At 39.9% G+C, this 20,113-nt stretch overlaps 1 protein-coding gene across 2 annotated transcripts in view; it reads left to right on the top strand.

Moving 5' to 3' along the window:
* The window catches only part of Lrrc36 (leucine rich repeat containing 36), a 54,687-nt gene that overhangs the window by 9,603 nt on the left and 24,971 nt on the right, over positions 1 to 20,113 (top strand). Inside the window, exons 2-5 of one of the 2 annotated variants that reach the window (XM_038312867.1) lie at positions 4,610 to 4,737; positions 5,896 to 6,088; positions 6,847 to 6,943; positions 10,563 to 10,651. In XM_038312867.1, coding sequence (XP_038168795.1) covers positions 4,610 to 4,737; positions 5,896 to 6,088; positions 6,847 to 6,943; positions 10,563 to 10,651 — 507 coding nt within the window. Of the gene's footprint in view, positions 1 to 4,609; positions 4,738 to 5,895; positions 6,089 to 6,818; positions 6,944 to 10,562; positions 10,652 to 20,113 lie in introns of those variants that run through there. The other variant, XM_038312868.1, reaches the window with a different exon arrangement.

Raw genomic sequence — 20,113 nt, 5'->3', positions numbered from 1 at the left:
CTGGAATGATGGGCACACTTCACGCCTGATTTTTTTGTTTTTGTTTTATTATTTATTTATTATGTATACAAATTTCTGTCTATGTATATGCCTGCAGGCCAGAAGAGGGCACCAGACCTCATCACAGATGGCTGTGAGCCACCATGTGGTTGCTGGGAATTGAACTCAGGACCTTGGGAAGAGCAGGCAATACTCTTAACCACTGAGCCATCTCTCCAGCCCCCTGATTTTTTTTAAATGTATGTTGGGGATTGAACTCAAGTCCTTGTGCTTCATGGGAAGCTGATTTACCTTCTCAGACCCTTTTCATTCTTTAGTCTTCATTTCTAAAATGGCCTTTTAATATTTAATTTCTATTTCTAGAGTTTTGTCTTCAATGTTTTCAAAACTTCCCTTTCTTTTCAATTACTTTTTTGGATTTTCCTAATTCTAATTTACAGCTTTCAGCAATTATCATTTATTATGGTCTTAAGATTCTTTAACTTTATTGAAGGGGTAGGTGGGATGTGCCCCAGTGGTGGAACACCTGTTTGATACATACATGAAACCCTGTGTTCAATCTCTAGCACTTAAAAATACACGTCACAATCTCAAAGAGCTCTTGTTAGTGTAAATTCTATCTGCTAATATTACCATATAGGATCTAAAACTAAGAAAGGTAAAAGAATTTATTAATTTATTAAAAGAGAGTCATAATATATCCACTAAATATTAACCTAATATATTTTAAGATTTATTTTTATCATTATTCAAAATTTTAAAAATTTAAACTATTATTTAAAAAGTTGAAAGTAAAAGGTCAACATAATTTTTAAGTATGTGCATGTAGATACAGGCACCCTTAGAGGCCAGAGGTGTTAGATACCCTGGAGTTGGAGTTACTTGTGAGCCTCTGATATGGGTGCTAAAAACTAAACTTGAGTTCTTTGCAAAGGTACATAGTTTGGGTTTTTTTATAATTTATTTTTATTTTATGTGCATTGGTGTTTTGCCTGCATGTATGTCTGTGTGAGGGGTGTTGGGTTCTCTAGAACTATAGTTACAAACAGTTTTGAGCTGCCATGTGGGTGGTTGGAATTGAACTCAAGTCCTCTGAATGAACAGTCAATCTTATAGCCTTTAAAAGGATTATGAATATTTTTCTTCTTTGATAAAAGATGAAAACTGATAAATTTGTAATTTCTTGAATTTTAATTGTGTGTGGAATCCAAAATTCTATAAACTTTTTTCTTTTTTTAAAAAAAGAAAACAAACTATCTTTTTTCATTATATATACCAATCCAAGTTCCCACTCCCTTCCCTCCTCCTATTCCCTCCACATACTCCCCCACCCACCCCATCCACTCTTCAGAGAGGGTAAGGCACATTGCTTTGGGAAGGTCCAAGGCCCTCCCTACTATATCTAGGCTGAGCAAGGTATCCATCCAAAGAGAATAAGTTCCCAAAAAGCTAATACAAGCAGTAGGGATAAATCCTGGTGCCACTGCCGATGCCCCAGTCATGCAATTCTCAACCACACTCAGAGGGACTAGTTTGACACACCATGACCAAGGCAACTCTTATAAAAGAAAGCATTTAATTGGGGGCTAGCTTTTAGTTTAAAAGCAGTTTATTTCATTATCGTCATGGCAGGGAACATGGCTGAACTGAAGCTGTAGCTGAGAGCTACTTTCTGATCTGAAGGCTGAGAGAGAAACTCTGGGCCTAGCATGAGATTTTGAAACCCCAGTGACACACTTCTTCCAACAAGGCCACAACTCCTAATCCTTTCAAATAGAGCTATTCCCTGTGACTAAGCATTCAATGAACCTATGGTGACCATTCTAATTCAAACCACCACAAACATATAAAAAAGGAGATCTTTGTTTTTTTGGCATGTCTGTATGTGCCTGGTGCCAGTAGAGGTCAGAGGAGGGTGTTAGATCCCCTAGAACTGGAAATAAGATGTTGTGTGAGTGCTGGGAATCAAACTCAGGTCCCATACAAGAAGCACAAGTGCTCTCAGCTGCTGAGTCAGCTCTCCAGCCCAGATCTTCTTAAGTATTACCACTATCTCATTAGAAAAACCTAAGTACTGGGAAGCATCAAATTCATGGTGGGCAGATAGAACTGTTTTGGAATTCTATTTTGAGGAAAAGAGTGTTAGGTAATAAACCTAGAACCATGTGCATGCTGAGCCTATGTTCTACCACTGAGTTACATCTCCAGCCCTGAAATCCTATATATACATATATATGTCTTTTCATATATATTTCATTTCTCTATATATGTATGTATATTGGTATCTGAAATGTTATCATAGATAACAGTAACTACCAGTTGCTTTCCTGAAGTGACAGGCTTACTTTATTTTTAACACAATGTTTACTGTCAGGCATGTTGTCTCACACCTATAATTCCAGCACTCAGGAGCTAGAAGCAGGATGATCAGGAATTAAAGGCCAGTCTTAACTACGTATTTGTCTGGGACTAGCCTGGGCTACATGGGACCCTATCTCAAAAAAAATTAAAAGAAGAGATAAAGTCTGCTAGATATCTAGTCAAGATCAGTGTAATTTGCTAAGATATTTTTCCTAATAAAAACAATATTTCAGCTAGAGAGATGGCTGAGCAGTTAAGAACACTGGCTGATCTTCCAAAGGACCTATGTTCAGTTCCCAGCATCCACATGGCAGCTGACAATTGTCTGTGACTCTGGCTCCAGGGATTCTGGCATCCTCACACAGACATACATACAGGCAAAACACTAATGCACATAAAAAAATTAGTTAATCTTTAAAAATGATGTTCCATTAAAAAAGCAGCTAAAGGATTGTAAGATTGTTCCATGTGTAAAGATGCTTGCCACAAACCCTGAGTTTAATCTTAGGAACTCACATGGGGGAAGGAGAGATGTGGAGCTCCCCCTTCTGTTGTATTCAGAAAGTACAGGAAAACAGGCCCTTAGTGCCACCTTCCCAGGGTTGGCCTGTCTGTTTCTCTTCCAGACCTGTGTCTGCAACTATCATCTCTGTTGTATTCTATCCAGATTCTGCTTGTACCAGTTACTACAACATATGGTTTAAGTCTCGAATGAGATATTCAGTTTATGGCTTTTAAAAGTTTATGAGGGCTAGGCATGGTGGTGCACATCTTTAATCCCAGCACTTAGGAGGCAGAAGCAGATGGATCTCTGAGTTTGAGGCACACCTGGTATATATAATGAATAACAGGCCAGCCAGGACTATATAGTGAGATCCTGACTCAACACAAAAACAAAAAACAAACAAACAAACAAATTTCGAGGCCCAAACTGCTCCAGCACTTTTAAATTTTTGTTTCAATTAAGTTCTCTGGCATTTGCCTACAAGGTGGATCTTGTAGAACACCTTTTCGGTTTTGGTTGCAATTCTCAGTTTGGCCTACCAAATCGGCTAGAGTTCGTTTTGGAAATTTTTTTTTTTTTTTTTGGTTTTTCGAGACAGAGTCTCTCTGCAGCTTTTTTAGAGCCTGTCCTGGAACTAGCTCTTGTAGACCAGGCTGGCCTCGAACTCAGAGATCCGCCTGCCTCTGCCTCCCGAGTGCTGGGATTAAAGGCGTGCGCCACCACCGCCCGGCTTCGTTTTGGAAAATTTGAGATTCACCTATTTTCAGTGCTCTTCAAAGTCTAGTTGACTTTAATTAGTCACACACACACACACACACACACACACACACACACAATCATACCATCCAATATTGTTTTTGGATTTATTTTATGTGTATAATTTTTTTGCCTGCATGTTTTTGCTTTGTTTTTATTTTTTTCAAGACAGGTTTCTCTGTGTAGCCCTGGCTGTCCTGGAACTCCCTCTGTAGACCAGACTGGTCTCGAACTCACAGAGATCTGCCTGCCTCTGCCTCCCAAGTGCTGGGATTAAAGCTGTGCGCACCACCACCCGGCCTGAGAATACTTTTTAAAACCTGAATTCTAACAGTTCCTTTCAAATTTTGTTTTGCAAGCGTAGTTGACTTATGCCTGTAATCCCAGTATTCAGGAAGCTGATACAGGAATACTACTGAAAGTTCGAGAACAGCCTGGGACCTAGTAAAACCAAACCTCAAAATTAAACTAAAGAGACCAAAGCCATCGAAAATCCAGATAAATCAGTAAATTTTGTTTTGAGAGCTTTAGGGACTTGCACTACATCTTCCAGATAATTAGGGAGCCCAGCAGCTGTTACACTGATTTCTTATCGCGGTCTTGACCATATCACTATTTTTTTAAAGAGCTGATTTTTGTTGTTATTGTTTTTGTTTTTCAAGACAGGGTTTCTATGTAGCTTTGGATCCTGTCCTGGAACTAGCTCTTGTAGACCAGGCTGGCCTCGAACTCAGAGATCCGCCTGCCTCTGCCTCCCCAGTGCTGGGATTAAAGGCGTGCGCCACCACTGCCCAGTTTAAAGAGCTGATTTTTAAAGTTTTACCTGGAGCCAATTGTTATTTTTCCAAATGGACAGGTATCCTATCCCAACAGGCTGTGGGTGAAAGACCTTTCACAGATTCCTACGGGAAAGGAGAGAGCCTATTTTCACTGACTGCTGTTTATCCGCCAGAGACCCTAATACAACTACTGATGATCTCTTTTCAGAACTGGTGGAGTCTCTTTCATTGCAGGGATCATATGCTGGAAAAATCCATTCTATTGGTGATGCTTTCAGAAATTTCAAAAATCTCCGATCCTTAGATTTATCAAGGAATTTGATCACCAGCCTAAAGGTGGGTTCCATAGTCCATGGTCAGCCAGACAAGCTCAATTCATAGCCTCATGAGAAGAAATAAGAGACAGAAAATGCTAGCCTGGGAGGTATAGGATCTTCTTTTTAAATGTTCCCCAACTATATTTTATTACTTTCTATAAAATTCTTTCACCTTTATGCTTAAACATTTTTTTATGAAATATTAGGTAAAATTTATTTTTTTTGTTCTCAGGGAAAACTTCATGAAACGTGCACTGCCCAGTACAATACATTCCAATGCAAGTAAAGAAATAAGATTCTGACTTGCAAACATACAGAGTCTTAGTCCCCATTCTGAGAGGAAGTCTGGGTGGGCTTAGGACACACCCAGAGATTCAGGTGATGATGGTGCACAGGACACATGGCTTAGGACACACCCAGAGACTCAGGTGGTGATGGTGCGCAGGACACACAGTTTAGGACACACCCAGAGACTCAGGTGGTGATGGTGCGCAGGACACATGGCTTAGGACACACCCAGAGACTCAGGTGATGATGGTGCACAGGACACATGGAAAACACTTGCCTGTTTTGTCACTGAATTTTTTTCTAGGAAGATCAAGAAATTGTGATCTCAATAAAAACCAAAAAGTGTCCACGTCAGGGGAGCAGAGGGCAATACAAGAAATAGGAAGAAGGGCTCAGCTGGTAAAGTGCATGCTGGGCAAACATGACGTCTTCATTCTAGATCCCAGAACCATAAAAGGTCAAGGTCTGGTGAAGCAAAGATAGGATGATCCCTGGAGCTTGCTGGCCAATCAGGGAACTCCAGGTTCACACTCTGTCTCAAAAAACAAAGTGGTGCCAGGTATAGTGGCACACGCCTTTAATCCTAGCACTTAGAAGGCAGAGGCAGGAGGAGCTCTGTGAATTTGAGGCTTATATATTGAGACCCAGAGCAGAGCTCCAGGAGCTAGACAGGAAGACTGCCTCAAAAGCAATAACAATTTTTTTAAAAAAAAAAAAGGTAGTGAGCAATTTGAGGAAGATTCTTAAGTCATCCTTTGACCTACACACACACACACACACACACACACACACACACACACACACACACATGAAGAGACAGATTTGAGTTGAACAGTGTTTATAAGAACCAGCAATGTGAAGTTGCCTAATGTACTTTTTTTTCTTTCAGGGCATTCAGTATTTATGTTCACTCCAAGATCTGAACTTATATTATAACAACATTCCTTCATTAGTGGAGGTGTCCCGACTACAACCCTTGCCCTACCTCAAAGAACTAGATTTGAGACTCAATCCTGTTGTAAGGAAAGATACAGATTACAGGCTTTTTGCTGTGTACACGCTGCAAACTCTGGAAAAACTGGGTGAGATCCTCCCTCCTCTTGCATTCCTTCAAGAGCTTTACTGAAGTAAGCTGCCTTTTAACCTTTGGAAGTTGAGCCAAAGTGTGCACTGGCAGGAGACATTTGTTTATCAGTCAACATTCATGGAACTCTGTGTTGGCAGGATGTATGACAAGTACTTTTATTGTTTATTGAATGACCATCTATGATTTTATCAGTTACTTCCACCTTTAGTTTTGTTGGGCTGATGGTTTCTCCACTCCTTCCTCCTCAACAGAACATTTCTAAGTTGAGACTTATTTTTCCAGGTGCCCAGTTTCATCAACTACAGTGGTATAAGAAGTCCAGTGCTCTTTTACAGGGACAAAAGCTGCTCCTGAGAATGTGCTAGTCTGCGTTTATTTCCTTATCATTTCATTGCTTAATATATATTTCCTATTAATAAAAAAATTTAATTTCAAATGGCCCTGGAAAAGTTACTGTTGGGAAACTAAGTTAAAAAGTATTTCAGAAAAATGTGACATTCACTCTTAATATGAGATTGTTTGTTGTCCAAACTTTGCTTTCCTGAAGGAGTACTTGACCTGGGTAGCAATTGTTGCTATGACATCTGAGGTCCTGTTTGCTCTAGTGACAACATAATAGAATTGTGTTGTGACTTGTCTCTAATTCATGAAGATGAGTCTGGTCTTCAGTTTTTCCTCTGTAAATACGGTTTTCTGACCTACTACTATTGACTCTGAAAAAGAAAATGCTCAGACCCCGGTTTCTGCCTGCAGATGACCGAGCCGTGCGTGATAGTGAGAGGAAAGCTGCCAAGCTGCATTTCAGTCAGCTGGGAAACAGGGAAAATTTTCTTTTAGAGGTGGAAAAAAGGTAAGAAAAAAATCTCTTAATTTTATTTTTAGTTTTGTTGAAGGGAGTTTTTAGTTTTCTTTCCTTACTTTCCAGCAGAATTCTCAGATCTGGAATAAAATTGTTTATTTACAAACAGGTTCATAGGGAGGAGAATCAAGCCCTCTTTGTTCTTGAACTGTAGTTTCTTTTGGATGTAATTGCTGTAAATTCTTCATCATTGTCACAATGTATCAACAAGGACATTGCAAGATTTCTACCCTCTCTTGGCAGAATTACCATCCGTGCACGGTCTTTTCTTATTGAACTAAAATTTTATCACCATAGCCAAATTTCTAACAAAACAAAAACTCTACAGAATAGAGACCTCGAGGCTCTCAAGCATCTAGATAGAGAGTTTTCCACTTCTTGTTATAAAGTCCTCCTAAAGGAAGATGTATCTGCTACACTAAACCCTGACTTTTGAGAGTTAGCCTTACTAGGGCTGGTGAGATAGCTTAATTGGTAAAGGTACTTGCTACCAAGCCTGGCAACCTGAGTTCAGTGCCTGGGACTCGCATGGTAAAAAGGAAGAACTGGCTCCTGAAAGTTGTCTTCTGATTTCCATACAGATGTTGTGACACACGCATGAATGTACATACCACACTGAAATGAACACATGTAATTTGAGACTTTTTAATTAGCTACATTAGGTTTTTTAATTTGATAGAAATTACTCATGATATAAATGATTTTTAAAATTTATTTGTTTTATATATATGAGGTTCTATCTGCATGGATGCCTGTGTGCCAGAAGAGGGTATCAAATCCCACTACAGATGGCTGTGAGCCACCGTATGGTTGCTGGGAATTGAACTCAGGACCTCTGGAAGAGCAGCCAATGCTCTTAACTGCTGAGCCATCTCTCTAGCCCCATGATGTAAATAATTTTTAAAATGTCAAAATTACTCTATTTTGCTACTAAGAGTTAACTATTTATAATACTTTTCTTCAAATTCTAAATACACATGAGTATATTTATTAGCCTGTTCATTTGGTCTAATGTATTACTCGTCACCTAGAAATAAATACTAGTTATATTTCTTGTGACTGGGGAGGTGATTTACTCAGAAAAAGTGCCTGCTGCACAAACATGAGGAATTAGTTTGGAGTCGCAGAATCCATATTAACAACAGCAACAAAAACAATAAAAATAAAAATAAAAAACAGGCATAGTGGCGCATGTCTGTAACCCCAGTGCTGAAGCAACAAAGACAAAAGGATCTGGGGGCTCACTGGCCCCCTAGCCCAGCCAAATAGATGTGCTCCAGGTTCCAGGGAAGACCAAGTCTAAAAACAAATAGAGGGAGAGCAATCAAGGAAGATAACTGACATCAGTTTCTGTCCTCCACAAATACACACTCACGTGAACACACACAATAAATACAGCAATGTTGTTAGATATATGTGTATATATGTACATGTGTGATTTGTGTGTGTAATATGTGTATGTATACATATCTGACTTTATAGTATTTTGCTTCCTATAATACGGTGTTTAACAAGATATCATAAGCATACATCCACATTATTTTTCTATTCTTCATAGTAATAAGTCTGTTAGTTATCTATTTACCTTTAGTATTCTTTAGTATTGAGGATTGAACCCAGGTCCTTTGGCATCTTAGGCAAGTCCTCTACCACTGAGCTATTCCCCCGACCCATATTGTTTACTACTTATTTTCTTCCCCCTAATTAGAATATAAACTCATGAAACTAATGAGATTAGGACCTTGTTTATTGTAGTATCTTTAGTGCCTATAGTAATGACTGGTTTACAGAAGTTGTTAAAAAAAAGTTTGTTTAATGAGGAAAACTGGAGCTGACCAGATGGCTCATGGGGTCTAAAGGTACTTGTATGCAAGTCTGGTGACCTGCATTTGATCTCTGGAACTTCTATAAAGATGGGAGGAGAAAAGCAGCTCCACACAGTTGTCTTTTAACCTCTACACACACACAGTGGCATACTTGTGTATGCCCATGCATACACATTATACATACACAGTAATGGTGATGATGATGATGATGAATAAATGAAGCCAATACCTGCTGATCTGACATCTTCTTTTCCAAGCGATCTTAGCTTTATTTTTATTTATTTATTTATTTATTTACTTACTTACTTACTTACTTGGTTTGGTTTGGTTTTCAAGACAGGATTTCTTTGTATAACAGTCCTGACTGTCCTGGAACTTGCTTTGTAGACCAGGCTGGCCTCGAACTCACAGAGATCTGCCTGCTTCTGCCTCCCAAGTGCTGGGATTAAAGGCATGTACCACCACTGACTGATTATTTTAGCTATCTTTCTTCTGATCTTTGTTTCATGGTATAACCTTCAGAAAGGATCCTTAATTTTCTATTTTTTCCTTGTCTCCATATTTTTAAATGTAATGTTTATTGAGGATAATTTACATAAAAATAAAATTTATCTTACTGTAAACAAATGGAATTTCAAAATATTTATATATAAAATATATATAGTAAACCAATCCTATTTTAAATATATTGTAATTTCCTGTTTACTATAATAAGATAGAGATAAATCAGTATATACTAAGTGAAATTTCTACTTAAAGAGTGCCATCATTAATCTGTTAAAGTTACCTTTAAGTGACTGCTAAAACACTTTAGGTTAAGATGTTCTGCTTTGTCCAATATTACAATGTCTTATATGGTCCCCAGTGTATTAGATAGTTCTTAAAGGCTCTCTGAGTCTCAGTTTACATACCTATAAAAGGGGGATAATAGTAGAAGAGATTTTTTTTTGTTTTTTTTTTTTTGTTTTGTTTTGTTTTTCAAGACAGGGTTTCTCTGCAGCTTTTTTAGAGCCTGTCCTGGACCTAGCACTTGTAGACCAGGCTGGCCTCGAACTCACAGAGATCCGCCTGCCTCTGCCTCCCGAGTGCTGGGATTAAAGGCGTGCGCCACCACCGCCCGGCAGTAGAAGAGATTTTTAAAAATTATTTTAATGGTTTATTTTGTGTATATTAGTGGTTTGCCTGCATGTATGTCCAGGAGATCCCTAGGAACTGGAGTTACAAAGAGTTGTGATGTGGTTGTTGGAAATTGAATCTGTGTTCTCTGCTCTTAACTGCCAAGCCCTGTAGAGGGGCTTTTATGATTAAATAAAATAATGAGTATTAAGAGCCTGCACACAGGCTACGTTTCCTGTATTTCCCAAATAACTACCTCAAGTACAACACTTCCCTTTTTAATGTTTTTCTACCTAATAGCTATAGTAGCCTCTTCTATAATTTGTGCTAGCAGAACCAACTGTGCTATTTTCATTTTAAAAACCATAGTCTCTCTATTCTTTAGACTTAAGTTTCAGTTAAAAAAACAGAAAATTCTGAATTTTCCAACTTTCCCACTTAAAGGTTGGTGTTCTTTTTTTAAATCATAGTTTTTATTATATATATTATGACTTAAAAATCGTAGCCTCTACTGAGATATCTGTAATATATCTCAGATATATGGTTATATTAATATGTCCTAGAGCATTTGGGGGGAAGTGAAGAACTAATATTTTCTAAGCAGCATAGACGGGTGATATCAGAAGCAGCGTTCTTATGAGTTTTAAATTAACCTTTGTCTGTGACAGCTCTAGGGAGAAGACAGTGAGAAGCTGTGCGACAGATGAGGGCTGTGCATCAAAAGTCAGTCCTGAGAGCAACACCAGGACCGAAACAGGTCAGCATTGTTTCCGTGACCATAAAACAACCAAGACATCAGATGTCTTTGCTGCCATAGCCAATCTGCGATAGAATGAAGACAAAGTAATTGTGAAAACACAAATTCAAAACAAGTCCAAAATTTACTGGCTGATTTTTTTTTCTCTCTTTCTTAGTGCCAGAAGTACCCTGTGTTATACAGGTGTAACCCAGCACCTTTCAAAACACAAGCTGTAGACTCAAGGAATTCAGTTTCATTTACATCCTTTATATCTTTTGTTTACCCTAAAACTACATTACCCATCCCCACAGGCTTCTGGACATTGATTGTTAAAGTAATTTATTTCCTTAGTCAGAGACTGGTGATTCATCTGTATCCATTGCTGCTAGCACCCTGAGCCTCCTAGGCTTCCCAAGCAAGCAACTTCCCAGCTGCAGAATCTCTTGTGTGTGCTATACATAATTTGACTGCCTCTTCTTGCATAAGCCGAATTAGACTCCACTAATATTATTTCATTAGCACAATGATTCATTCCATGAGTTAAAATATACAGTGAGTAAAGTATACAGTCTCTATTGAGAGCAAACAGTCTTAGTAGACAGCTCCTTTTCAGAGGGTTTGGAAGCACCATTATTGGTATTCCAGTACAACTAAAGTAATTATCCCACATTAATGGCCATGCCTCAGACTGGGAGAAAGCTTTCCATCAGAGAAAGTGTATCTGATGTGCCCTTGTGTATTCGCCTGCCATTTTCATGCAATCTACATCAGATGACCTTCACTTTCTTCCCAGAAAAGAACTCTAATAACAAGAGATTGGCTGTACAGCTCAGATAGTAAAAGTTTTCAGTTGCTAACATATATTGCTTCATTTTTCTGACTTTGTAATCTATCCATGTGAACATTTATTACGTCATTTTCACAGAATCTCAAGATAAATCATAATTTTTCTCCCTCCCTGATATCTCAGTGGATATAAATAATAGGCCTATAGGTTGCTTTGCTTTGCATTAAAAGTATTTTTTATATTTAGAATAGATGTATTTTTTAAATAATCTTGGCAAATGATGAAATGTATGAAAAACAATATTCTGCTTACTCAGAATCTCACCACAAAGGAGAATAATGGTCACTACTCTGGCCAGTTTTTTCTTCTAGGTACACACATTTGTATGTCTATTTGCAGATGACAAAGGCGCTTTGAAGCAAAATTTGACTTCCCCTTATATGAGCTGAATTAGAGCTAGACTTCATTAATATGACGTATCATTAGTGCATGTAAGGATTTGCTCCAAGAGTTAAAATGTCGTTAAGTTTACAGTCTTTACTGAGAATAAATTGCTGCACTAGGCAGCCAGTTTCCAAAGGTTCTTTGAGGTACCATCTGCTGCCTAATTTTTTAATGTAAAATTTATTTTGCTCCTTTGAGACATTAAAGAGCTTTGTTTCCCACTGCAAATTGTGTTTGTGCTAGATCCTTGGGGAGGATGGCCAGTAAGCTCCGTTGGTAATGCAATATGACTAATGTGGTTTTGCCTTGTTAACGGTCATGCCTCAGGCCTTCCTACAAAACAGCTCCCACCTGCTCAGTTGCTCAGAACAGTGTTTTTTTTTTGTTTTGTTTTTTTGTTTTGTTTTTTTGTTTTGGTTTTTTCGAGACAGGGTTTCCCTGTAGTTTCTAGAGCCTGTCCTGGATCTAGCTCTTGTAGACCAGGCTGGCCTCCAACTCAGAGATCCGCCTGCCTCTGCCTCCTGAGTGCTGGGATTAAAGGCGTGCGCCACCACCGCCCGGCCAGAACAGTGTTTTTGAATAGGCAGGGAACTTACACTGTTTGAAATCTTGTCCTATTCTCTTTTTCTTTCTTTTTTTAGATTTTTAAAAAATACCAATCCAAGTTCCCACTCCCTCCCCTCCTCCCTGTTCTCTTATAAGAGAACACATAATCTTTGACACTCTTCTCACACCCTCAAAATAAGCACACTTGGGCTTTATATTTAGCCTCCCTGTTCTTCCTCTTTCCTTTGTCCTTGTTGATATAACGCATTTTCATTTTTTATTTCTTTTCCAAGATAGGATTTCTCTGTACTCTTGGCTGTCCTGGAACTTACTTTGTAGACCAGGCTGCCTTCAAACTTAGAGATCTGCCTGCCTCTGCCTCCTGAGTAATGGGATTAAAGGTGTGCCCTGCCACTACCCTGACTCCTACCACCATGACACATTTTTATTTATAAAGTAAATATATTTATTATTTGTTCTCTATTTTCTCATTTATTAAAAATACTAGTCTAGCTTGACAACTGTACCAGTGTCTCACCAGCCCCTCATCTCTGTTAACTAGAATCATCTTGGTCTAACATTCCAGCCTCTCAAACTAAATGTCCCCCCAGAGCAGACAAAACCTAAAGAGGTCCTTGTGTTTCATGGGAATCATCCCAATTCTGCTATCATCCTGGCTCATAATCACATGGGTGTCGTCCTAGTTTTCTTTATGTTGCTATGATAAACACCACTACCAAAAGCTACTTGGAGATGAAAGGATCTATTGTTACAGTTCGCAATTTACAGTCCATCATTGAAGGAAGCCAGGCAGGAACTCAGTCAAGCAGGGCAGAAACCAGAGGCAGGTCCTGAAGCAGAGGCCATGGAGGAACACTGTTTTCTGGCTTCCCTATGACTTTCTCAGCTTGCTTTTTTTAAAAAATAAAACATAGGACCATCCTCCCAGAGGTAACAATGGCTGGGCCCCCACATCAATCATTAGTCATGACAACGTCCTATAGACCTGCTCACAGGTCAGTCTGACGGAGTCAGTTTCTTGATTGAGGTTCCCTCTTCTCAGATGACTTCAGTTTGTGTCAGGTTGACAAAAAACTAACTAGCACCAGGGTTTCATGCTACTGCTCCTCCAAGTTTATATCCTTCAATGTGATCCCGAGTCTTCCTTTCCCTCCCTCCCTCTCTCCCTCCCTCCCTCCCTCCCTCTCTCCCTCCCTTCCTTTCTTCATTCCTTCTTTCTTCCTTTCTTCCTTTTCCTTCCTTTCTTCTTCCTTCCTTTCCCTTCCTTCCTTCTTCCTTCCTCTCCCTTCCTTCATCCTTCCTTCCTTCTCCCTCCTTCCCTCCCTCCCTCCTTTCCTTCCTTCCTTCTTCCTTCCTTCCTTTTCTCCCTGTCTCTCTCTGTCTCTGTCTCTGTCTCTGTCTCTCTCTCTCTCTCAAGGCTGGCCTTGAATCCAGAGATCTGCCTGCCCCCGCCTCGAGAGCTAGGTTAGAGGTGTGCACCTCCACCATCCAGCTTTTCCATTTCTTAATAGTCTGTTTAACAGGTCTCTTAATACTCACTGAGTACAAATCTGGCCCAGGCACTGTCTATGATCTCATCTCATCCCATCCTCATAACCTTGATGTTGGTTTGACAGGTAAAGAAACTGAAACCCAGACAGATGAAATAGCCTGTCCTACTTATACAATAAATGGCAGAATTTAGGTGCCAAGTATGGTCTATATCATCAAAGTTTTTTCTGTGACTTTTTCCCCATTCATTTTTTACTTTGATGCCAAATTAATTCTCTTAAAACACAGCTGAGATAATTAATTATACACTTCTACTCAAAGATTTGATGGCTCCCAGCCAACTGCTACATTAATTTTAAATTTCTTATGCTGGTATACAAAGTTCCCCCAAACGTGGGCCTCATCTTCTTTCCTCAGCCTACCCTGAAGCCTTATCTCTTACTTGTCCACTACAGAGTTCATTGCTTCAACAAAACCAGACCATTTCCTCCTTGTAAATAGGAGACTGTGCTGTCATTTCCTAGCCTCCAAGGGCTAACTAATCACCCAGAACTATATTAATTACAGCACTGTTTGACCTATGGCTCAGGCATATTTCTAGCTAACTCTTACATCTTAAATTAACCCATTTCTATTAGTCTATGTATTGCCACATGGCTTCAGCATTACCTCATTTTCTCCATGTCTTGTTTCCTGGGTGACTGGGTGGATTCTGCTTGACTCTGCCTACTCTCTCTATATATATCTCTGTTCGGATTTCCTGCCTGGCTTTACTCTGCTAAGCCATTGGCCAAAACAATTTCCTACATTAACCAATAAAAGCAACACATATACAGAAGGGTACCTCACATCACTTCCTCCCCCATTCAGTCCTTCCTGTCTCTCCTCTGCAAACTAATGCATTCCTCTGGAAAGCTTTCACCAAACCTTACCTTTTCTTTATGACCCAGCTCAAAGTCTTAACATTTAGCAAAACCTTTCAAATTTAACAACAAAAACATTTTTTGATTTTTAAAGTCAAATGCCTATTTAATATGTATTTGGGTGCATGTACACATATGTGTAGAGACAAGAGGTTGCTGGGCCTTTCTCAATCTTTCTTTACCTCACCCATTTTTTTCATCTTGCATGTGCATGCGTGAGTGTTGTAATGGATGGTATATATGTGTTTGTATATGTGTATGTATGTGAGTGCACATGTTTGGGCAAGAGCAAGTGTATGGAGGCCTGAGGTTGATGTCATTTTTTCTTCTTTGGTCATTTTTCATCTTGTATATTAATTAAATAGGGTCTCTCACTTGAACCCAGAACTTGCCAATTCAGATAGCCATTAGGTTCATAGGCAGGCTGCTGTGCCCACCAGTACTTATGTTACTTATGTAGATGCTCGGGTCCTTATGCTTGCATGAAAGTACTTTAATCCTGTAGCCTCCTTTCACCCTTTTCTCCTTCTCCTCCTCCTCCTCCTCCTCCTCCTCCTCCTCTTCTCCTCCTCCTCCTCCTCGTTCTCCTCCTCCTCTTCCTCTCCTCCTCCTCCTCCTCCTCCTCCTCCTCCTCCTCCTCTTCTTCTTCTTCTTCTTCTTCTTCTTCTTCTTCTTCTTCTTCTTCTTCTTCTTCTTCTTCTTCTCCTCCTCCTCCTCCTCCTCCTCCTCCTCCTCCTCCTCCTCCTCCTCCTCCTCCTCCTCCTCCTCCTCCTCTTGTCTATGTATTGCCACATGGCTTCTTGCTGAATCTGAATCTGGAGCTCACCAATTCAGCTAAGCTGGCTGGTCTGACTATGTATTCCTGGCTGACTGGAACTCTCTATGTAGAACGGATTTGGCTTGAATTCATAGATATCTTCCTGCCTTGGCATCTTGAGTACTGGAATTAAAAGTGTCTGCCACAAGCAATAGATAGAGATGCATGCCTATAATCTCAGTTCTTGAGCAGCAGAGGCAAGGGAATCATTGTGAGTTCCAGGCCAGCCTAGTCTACAGAGTGAATTCCAGTACAGCCAGAGCTACATAGTGAGACCCTGTCATGGAGGAAAAGAAGTGTGTACCACATGCCTATTCTTCTGTGATATTTTGTGTGTTGTTAGCTCATTTCTTCCTAATGCCAATAAATAGTTCATTGTCCTATAGTTTAGTTAACTCAACTTTTTGTTTGTTTGTTTTTTGAGGCAAGTTTTCTCTGTGTAACAGTCCTGGCTGTCCTGGAACTTGCTTTTGTTTTTTGTTTGGTTTTTTTTTTTGTTGTTTTTCGAGACAGGGTTTCCCTGTAGTTTCTAGAGCCTGTCCTGGAACTAGCTCTTGTAGACCAGGCTGGCCTCGAACTCAGAGATCCGCCTGCCTCTGCCTCCTGAGTGCTGGGATTAAAGGCGTGCACCACCACCGCCGCCCGGCCCTGGAACTTGCTTTTGTAGACCAGGCTGGCCTCAAACTCACAGAGATCCACCCGTCTTCCAAGTGCTGGGATTAAAAGTATGCACCACCACTGCCCGGCTTGTTAACTCAGTTTCTTAAGGGCATCTTGATTGCCTCTAAAACTTGAAATTATAATGAAAAGGATACTATAAATATCCTTGTACAGATTTTGTTTTGTTTTGAGACAGGGTCTTTTTGTTGTTGTTGTTTTGTTTTGCTTTGTTTTTTGGAGACAGTGTTTCTTTGATTAGCCCTGGTTGTCCTGAAACTCACTCTGTAGACTAAATTGACTTGAACTCAGAAATACATCTACCTCTACCTTTATAGTGCTGGGATTAAAGGCATGCACCACAGTTCTTTCTGTATGGCCCTGGCTGTCCTAGAACTTGACATGTAAACCAGGCTGTCCCTAACCTCTAACTCATATAGATCTGCCTGCCTCTGCCTCCTGAGTGCAAAGATTAAAGGTGTGTACAACCATATCCAGCCCTCCTTATACAGATTTTTATATAAACATGTCTTCAGTTGCTTGAGTAATTACCAAATACAGTGTTGGTATTATACAAGAGGAGTTGTGTAGACAACAGTCAAAGTGTTGGGAAGCCTAGAGCAACCTGAAAGAAGGATGAGCAGCACACTCTGACTGGCACGAACAGCTTTCCTGAAAATGTGATTGGGTAGAATCTTATCAGATTATAGAGAACAATGAATACTTTATTAAAGAGAATTTATACCATGTGGGTGGCACATGCCATGAATCCCAGCACTCGGAAAACAGAAATGGAGGCTTTCTGTAAGTTTGAGGTCAACCTGAGGCCTACGTAATGATTTCTAGGCCAGTCAGAGCTACATAGTGAGACTGTCTTAAAAGACAGAGAGAATTTTATCCTATGGGTGTATGTATGTAGAACACACGAATTTGGATTTCAAAGGGACTCTGCTCATTCTTTCAGCCAATTCTTTTTGCCTTTAAATAAAATCACACTTAAAGCCCAGCTAGGATAATTAATTATATATGCTTATTTAAAGAATATATTTTGTTTTAAAAAAGCAAAGAAAGATTGGTCACAAAAAAAAAATTGCTTCAGGGGCTGGAGAAATGGCTCAGCGGTTAAGAGCACTGCCTGCTCTTCCAAAGGTCCTGAGTTCAATTCCCGGTAACCACATGGTGGCTCACAACCATCTGTAATGAGGTCTGGTGCCCTCTTCTGGCCTGAGGCACACACACTGACAGAATATTGTATACATAATAAATAAATAAATAAATAAAATTGCTTTATGGGCAGGAAAGATGGCTTAATAAATAAAGTACTTGCTAGACAGGTACCTGGACCCAGTTAAGATCCCTAGAATTCACATAAAAAGCTAAGTGTAGTGGCACGTGTTTGTAATCCTAGTGTTGGGGAGGTGGGGACAGGAGAGACCCTGCCTCAAAACTAAAGTGAACAGTGGTAAACAACACACAGTCACACAGACACAGGGCAAGGGGCAATTTCTAACAAATTCACCTCAGTGGTTCATCCCTATATCTAAAAGACACATCAAGGTTTCTCTATTATTACATATTTGTTTGTTTGTTTATTCATTTATTCTCTGTATGTGGGCACTCATGCTACAGTGTAATGTTGAGGGTCAGAGGACAACTTGCAGGAAGGCCCTTGTAGAGTCAGGGAAATTTAAGACCGGGATGATAACCAGGCAGCTGGGGTGGGAGATGGGGGCAGAGGCACTCCTTTAATTCTAAATTCCAGGAGAGTCAGGGGTACACAAAGAAATCCTGTCTCCAAAAAAAATATAAAAAACATAAAACAAATAGAAAGAGTGGAATGATAAATGCAGGGGTAACTAGCAATCTCTGCTATAGTGCAAAGGAGAGCAATTTAGCTCTGTGTGTCTGCTGGGCAGAATTTGTGTTAGGCTAGCAAGGAAATGACACAATAGTGTCAAATCTTCATATACTTTTAGTCCTGAGCTATTTATCAGATCTAATTAGGTCACAAGTCAGGCTGAGACAAGAACCTACTGTGACAGAGACAGAGAAGTGGGAAGGAAACAGTAGCTCTCAAATACTGACTTGGGGCCAGGGAAATGGTTTCTAGATGGGAGATGCTTGAGTGGGCATTCAGTGGGCATAGCTGAGAAGATGGGAGATGCTTGAGTGGGCATTCAGTGGGCATAGCTGAGAAGATGGGAGATGCTTGAGTGGGCATTCAGTGGGCATAGCTGAGAAGAAAAAGCTGTCACAAAGAGGCCGTAAACACACATCTGAGAAATGAGGAAATGTGTCAGCAGTAAATCCAAGTGACAGGTCAGCAAATATTGGTATAACAGATTAGGACGCTGACTCAGCTTGTGACTGGCACCCAGACCAAGTTGCTAAGCACCTCTTTACTAATATCTGTGTCCATTTTTATATTCATGTGAAAATGGGTAGCAGTTTGTTTTAAAGAGGCCTGAGCAACTGTGTCCCTAGAGAGGTAACTCAAGCTAGATTCAGTCAAAGGAGGACCCATCTGACGATAGAAATAATAATGGGACTACAGATAAGGAAATAGTTCCTGTTTAAATCCCCAAAGATGGAAAGAAAACCTGGAGACAAACACTATAAAGTTTTTTGCCTGTGATGTTTCCTTACAGAAATTAAATTTAAAAACTGAGTTTATGAATAAAATATTCAGGGGATTTGAAGAGATAAAAGTACAAGGATACTGAAACTACAATTCATGATAGTCTATTATGGCGGAAAATACTAACTTTCTTTATAGTCATTTAATGTGAATGTGATTGCAAATTTTTTTAACTTGGAAATTAAATTTTTATTAGGGATTAGTAAATCAAATAAAACTGCTTAGTTTCATTTATTTTAGGGACTAGTGGCACACAAGTAATTTCTTTTTTAAAAGATTTATTGATTGATTGATTGGGTTTTCAAGACAGGGTATCTCTGTGTAGCCCTGACTGTCCTGGAACTCACTCTGTTGATCAGGCTGGCCTTGAATTTATAGAGGTCTCTCTGTCTTTTTCCCCCAAGTGCTGGGATTAAGGGAGTGCACCACCACAGCCCAGCTATTTATTTTAATTTATGTGTATGACTGTTTGGCCTGCATGTATGTGTATCACATGTGTGCAGTGCCCATAGAAGCCAAAAGGGACCATAAGATCCTCTGAAACTGTAATTACAGGTGGTTATGAACCTTCATATAGGTGCTAGAAACTGAGCCCAGGTCCTCTATAAGAGCAACAAGTGCTATTAACCCATGAACTATCTCTCCAGCCCCCCCTCAAGTTATCTCTGCTTTAATTTTTTTATGAAGTTGGATAAGATGTTTCTTACAGTTTCACAATGAGAAGGGGGCAGTTTGAGGAGACAGAGCTCTTGCTCAAGAGTGAGATTTGCTCTTCAAGATGTCTCTACCAATTGCTTGAGTCTAGGAGTTCTGGATTGCAATGTGCTATGACAATCAGGCATATGCACTAAATTCAATATGATGACCTTCTTGGTGGACAGGGGACTAACCAGGTTGCATAAGGAGGGGTGAACTACCTAAGGTCAGGAATGGAACAGGTGAGAATGTCTCTCCCTTGCCTAGCTGCGTCACCGCAAGATTGCCTTAAGGGTGTGACAGCCAGGTGGTGGTGGCGTACCCCTTTAATCCCAGCACTCGGGAGGCAGAGGCAGGTGGATCTCTTTGAGTTGGAGACCAGACTGATCTATAAGAGCTAGTTCCAGGACAGCTAGGACTGTTACACAGAGAAACCCTGTCTCTGTGGGGGTGGGGGTGT

Source organism: Arvicola amphibius, chromosome 15, assembly GCF_903992535.2.
Source record: "Arvicola amphibius chromosome 15, mArvAmp1.2, whole genome shotgun sequence".
Lineage (NCBI taxonomy): Eukaryota > Metazoa > Chordata > Mammalia > Rodentia > Cricetidae > Arvicola > Arvicola amphibius.
This window is presented reverse-complemented; position numbering and strand designations above follow the sequence as displayed.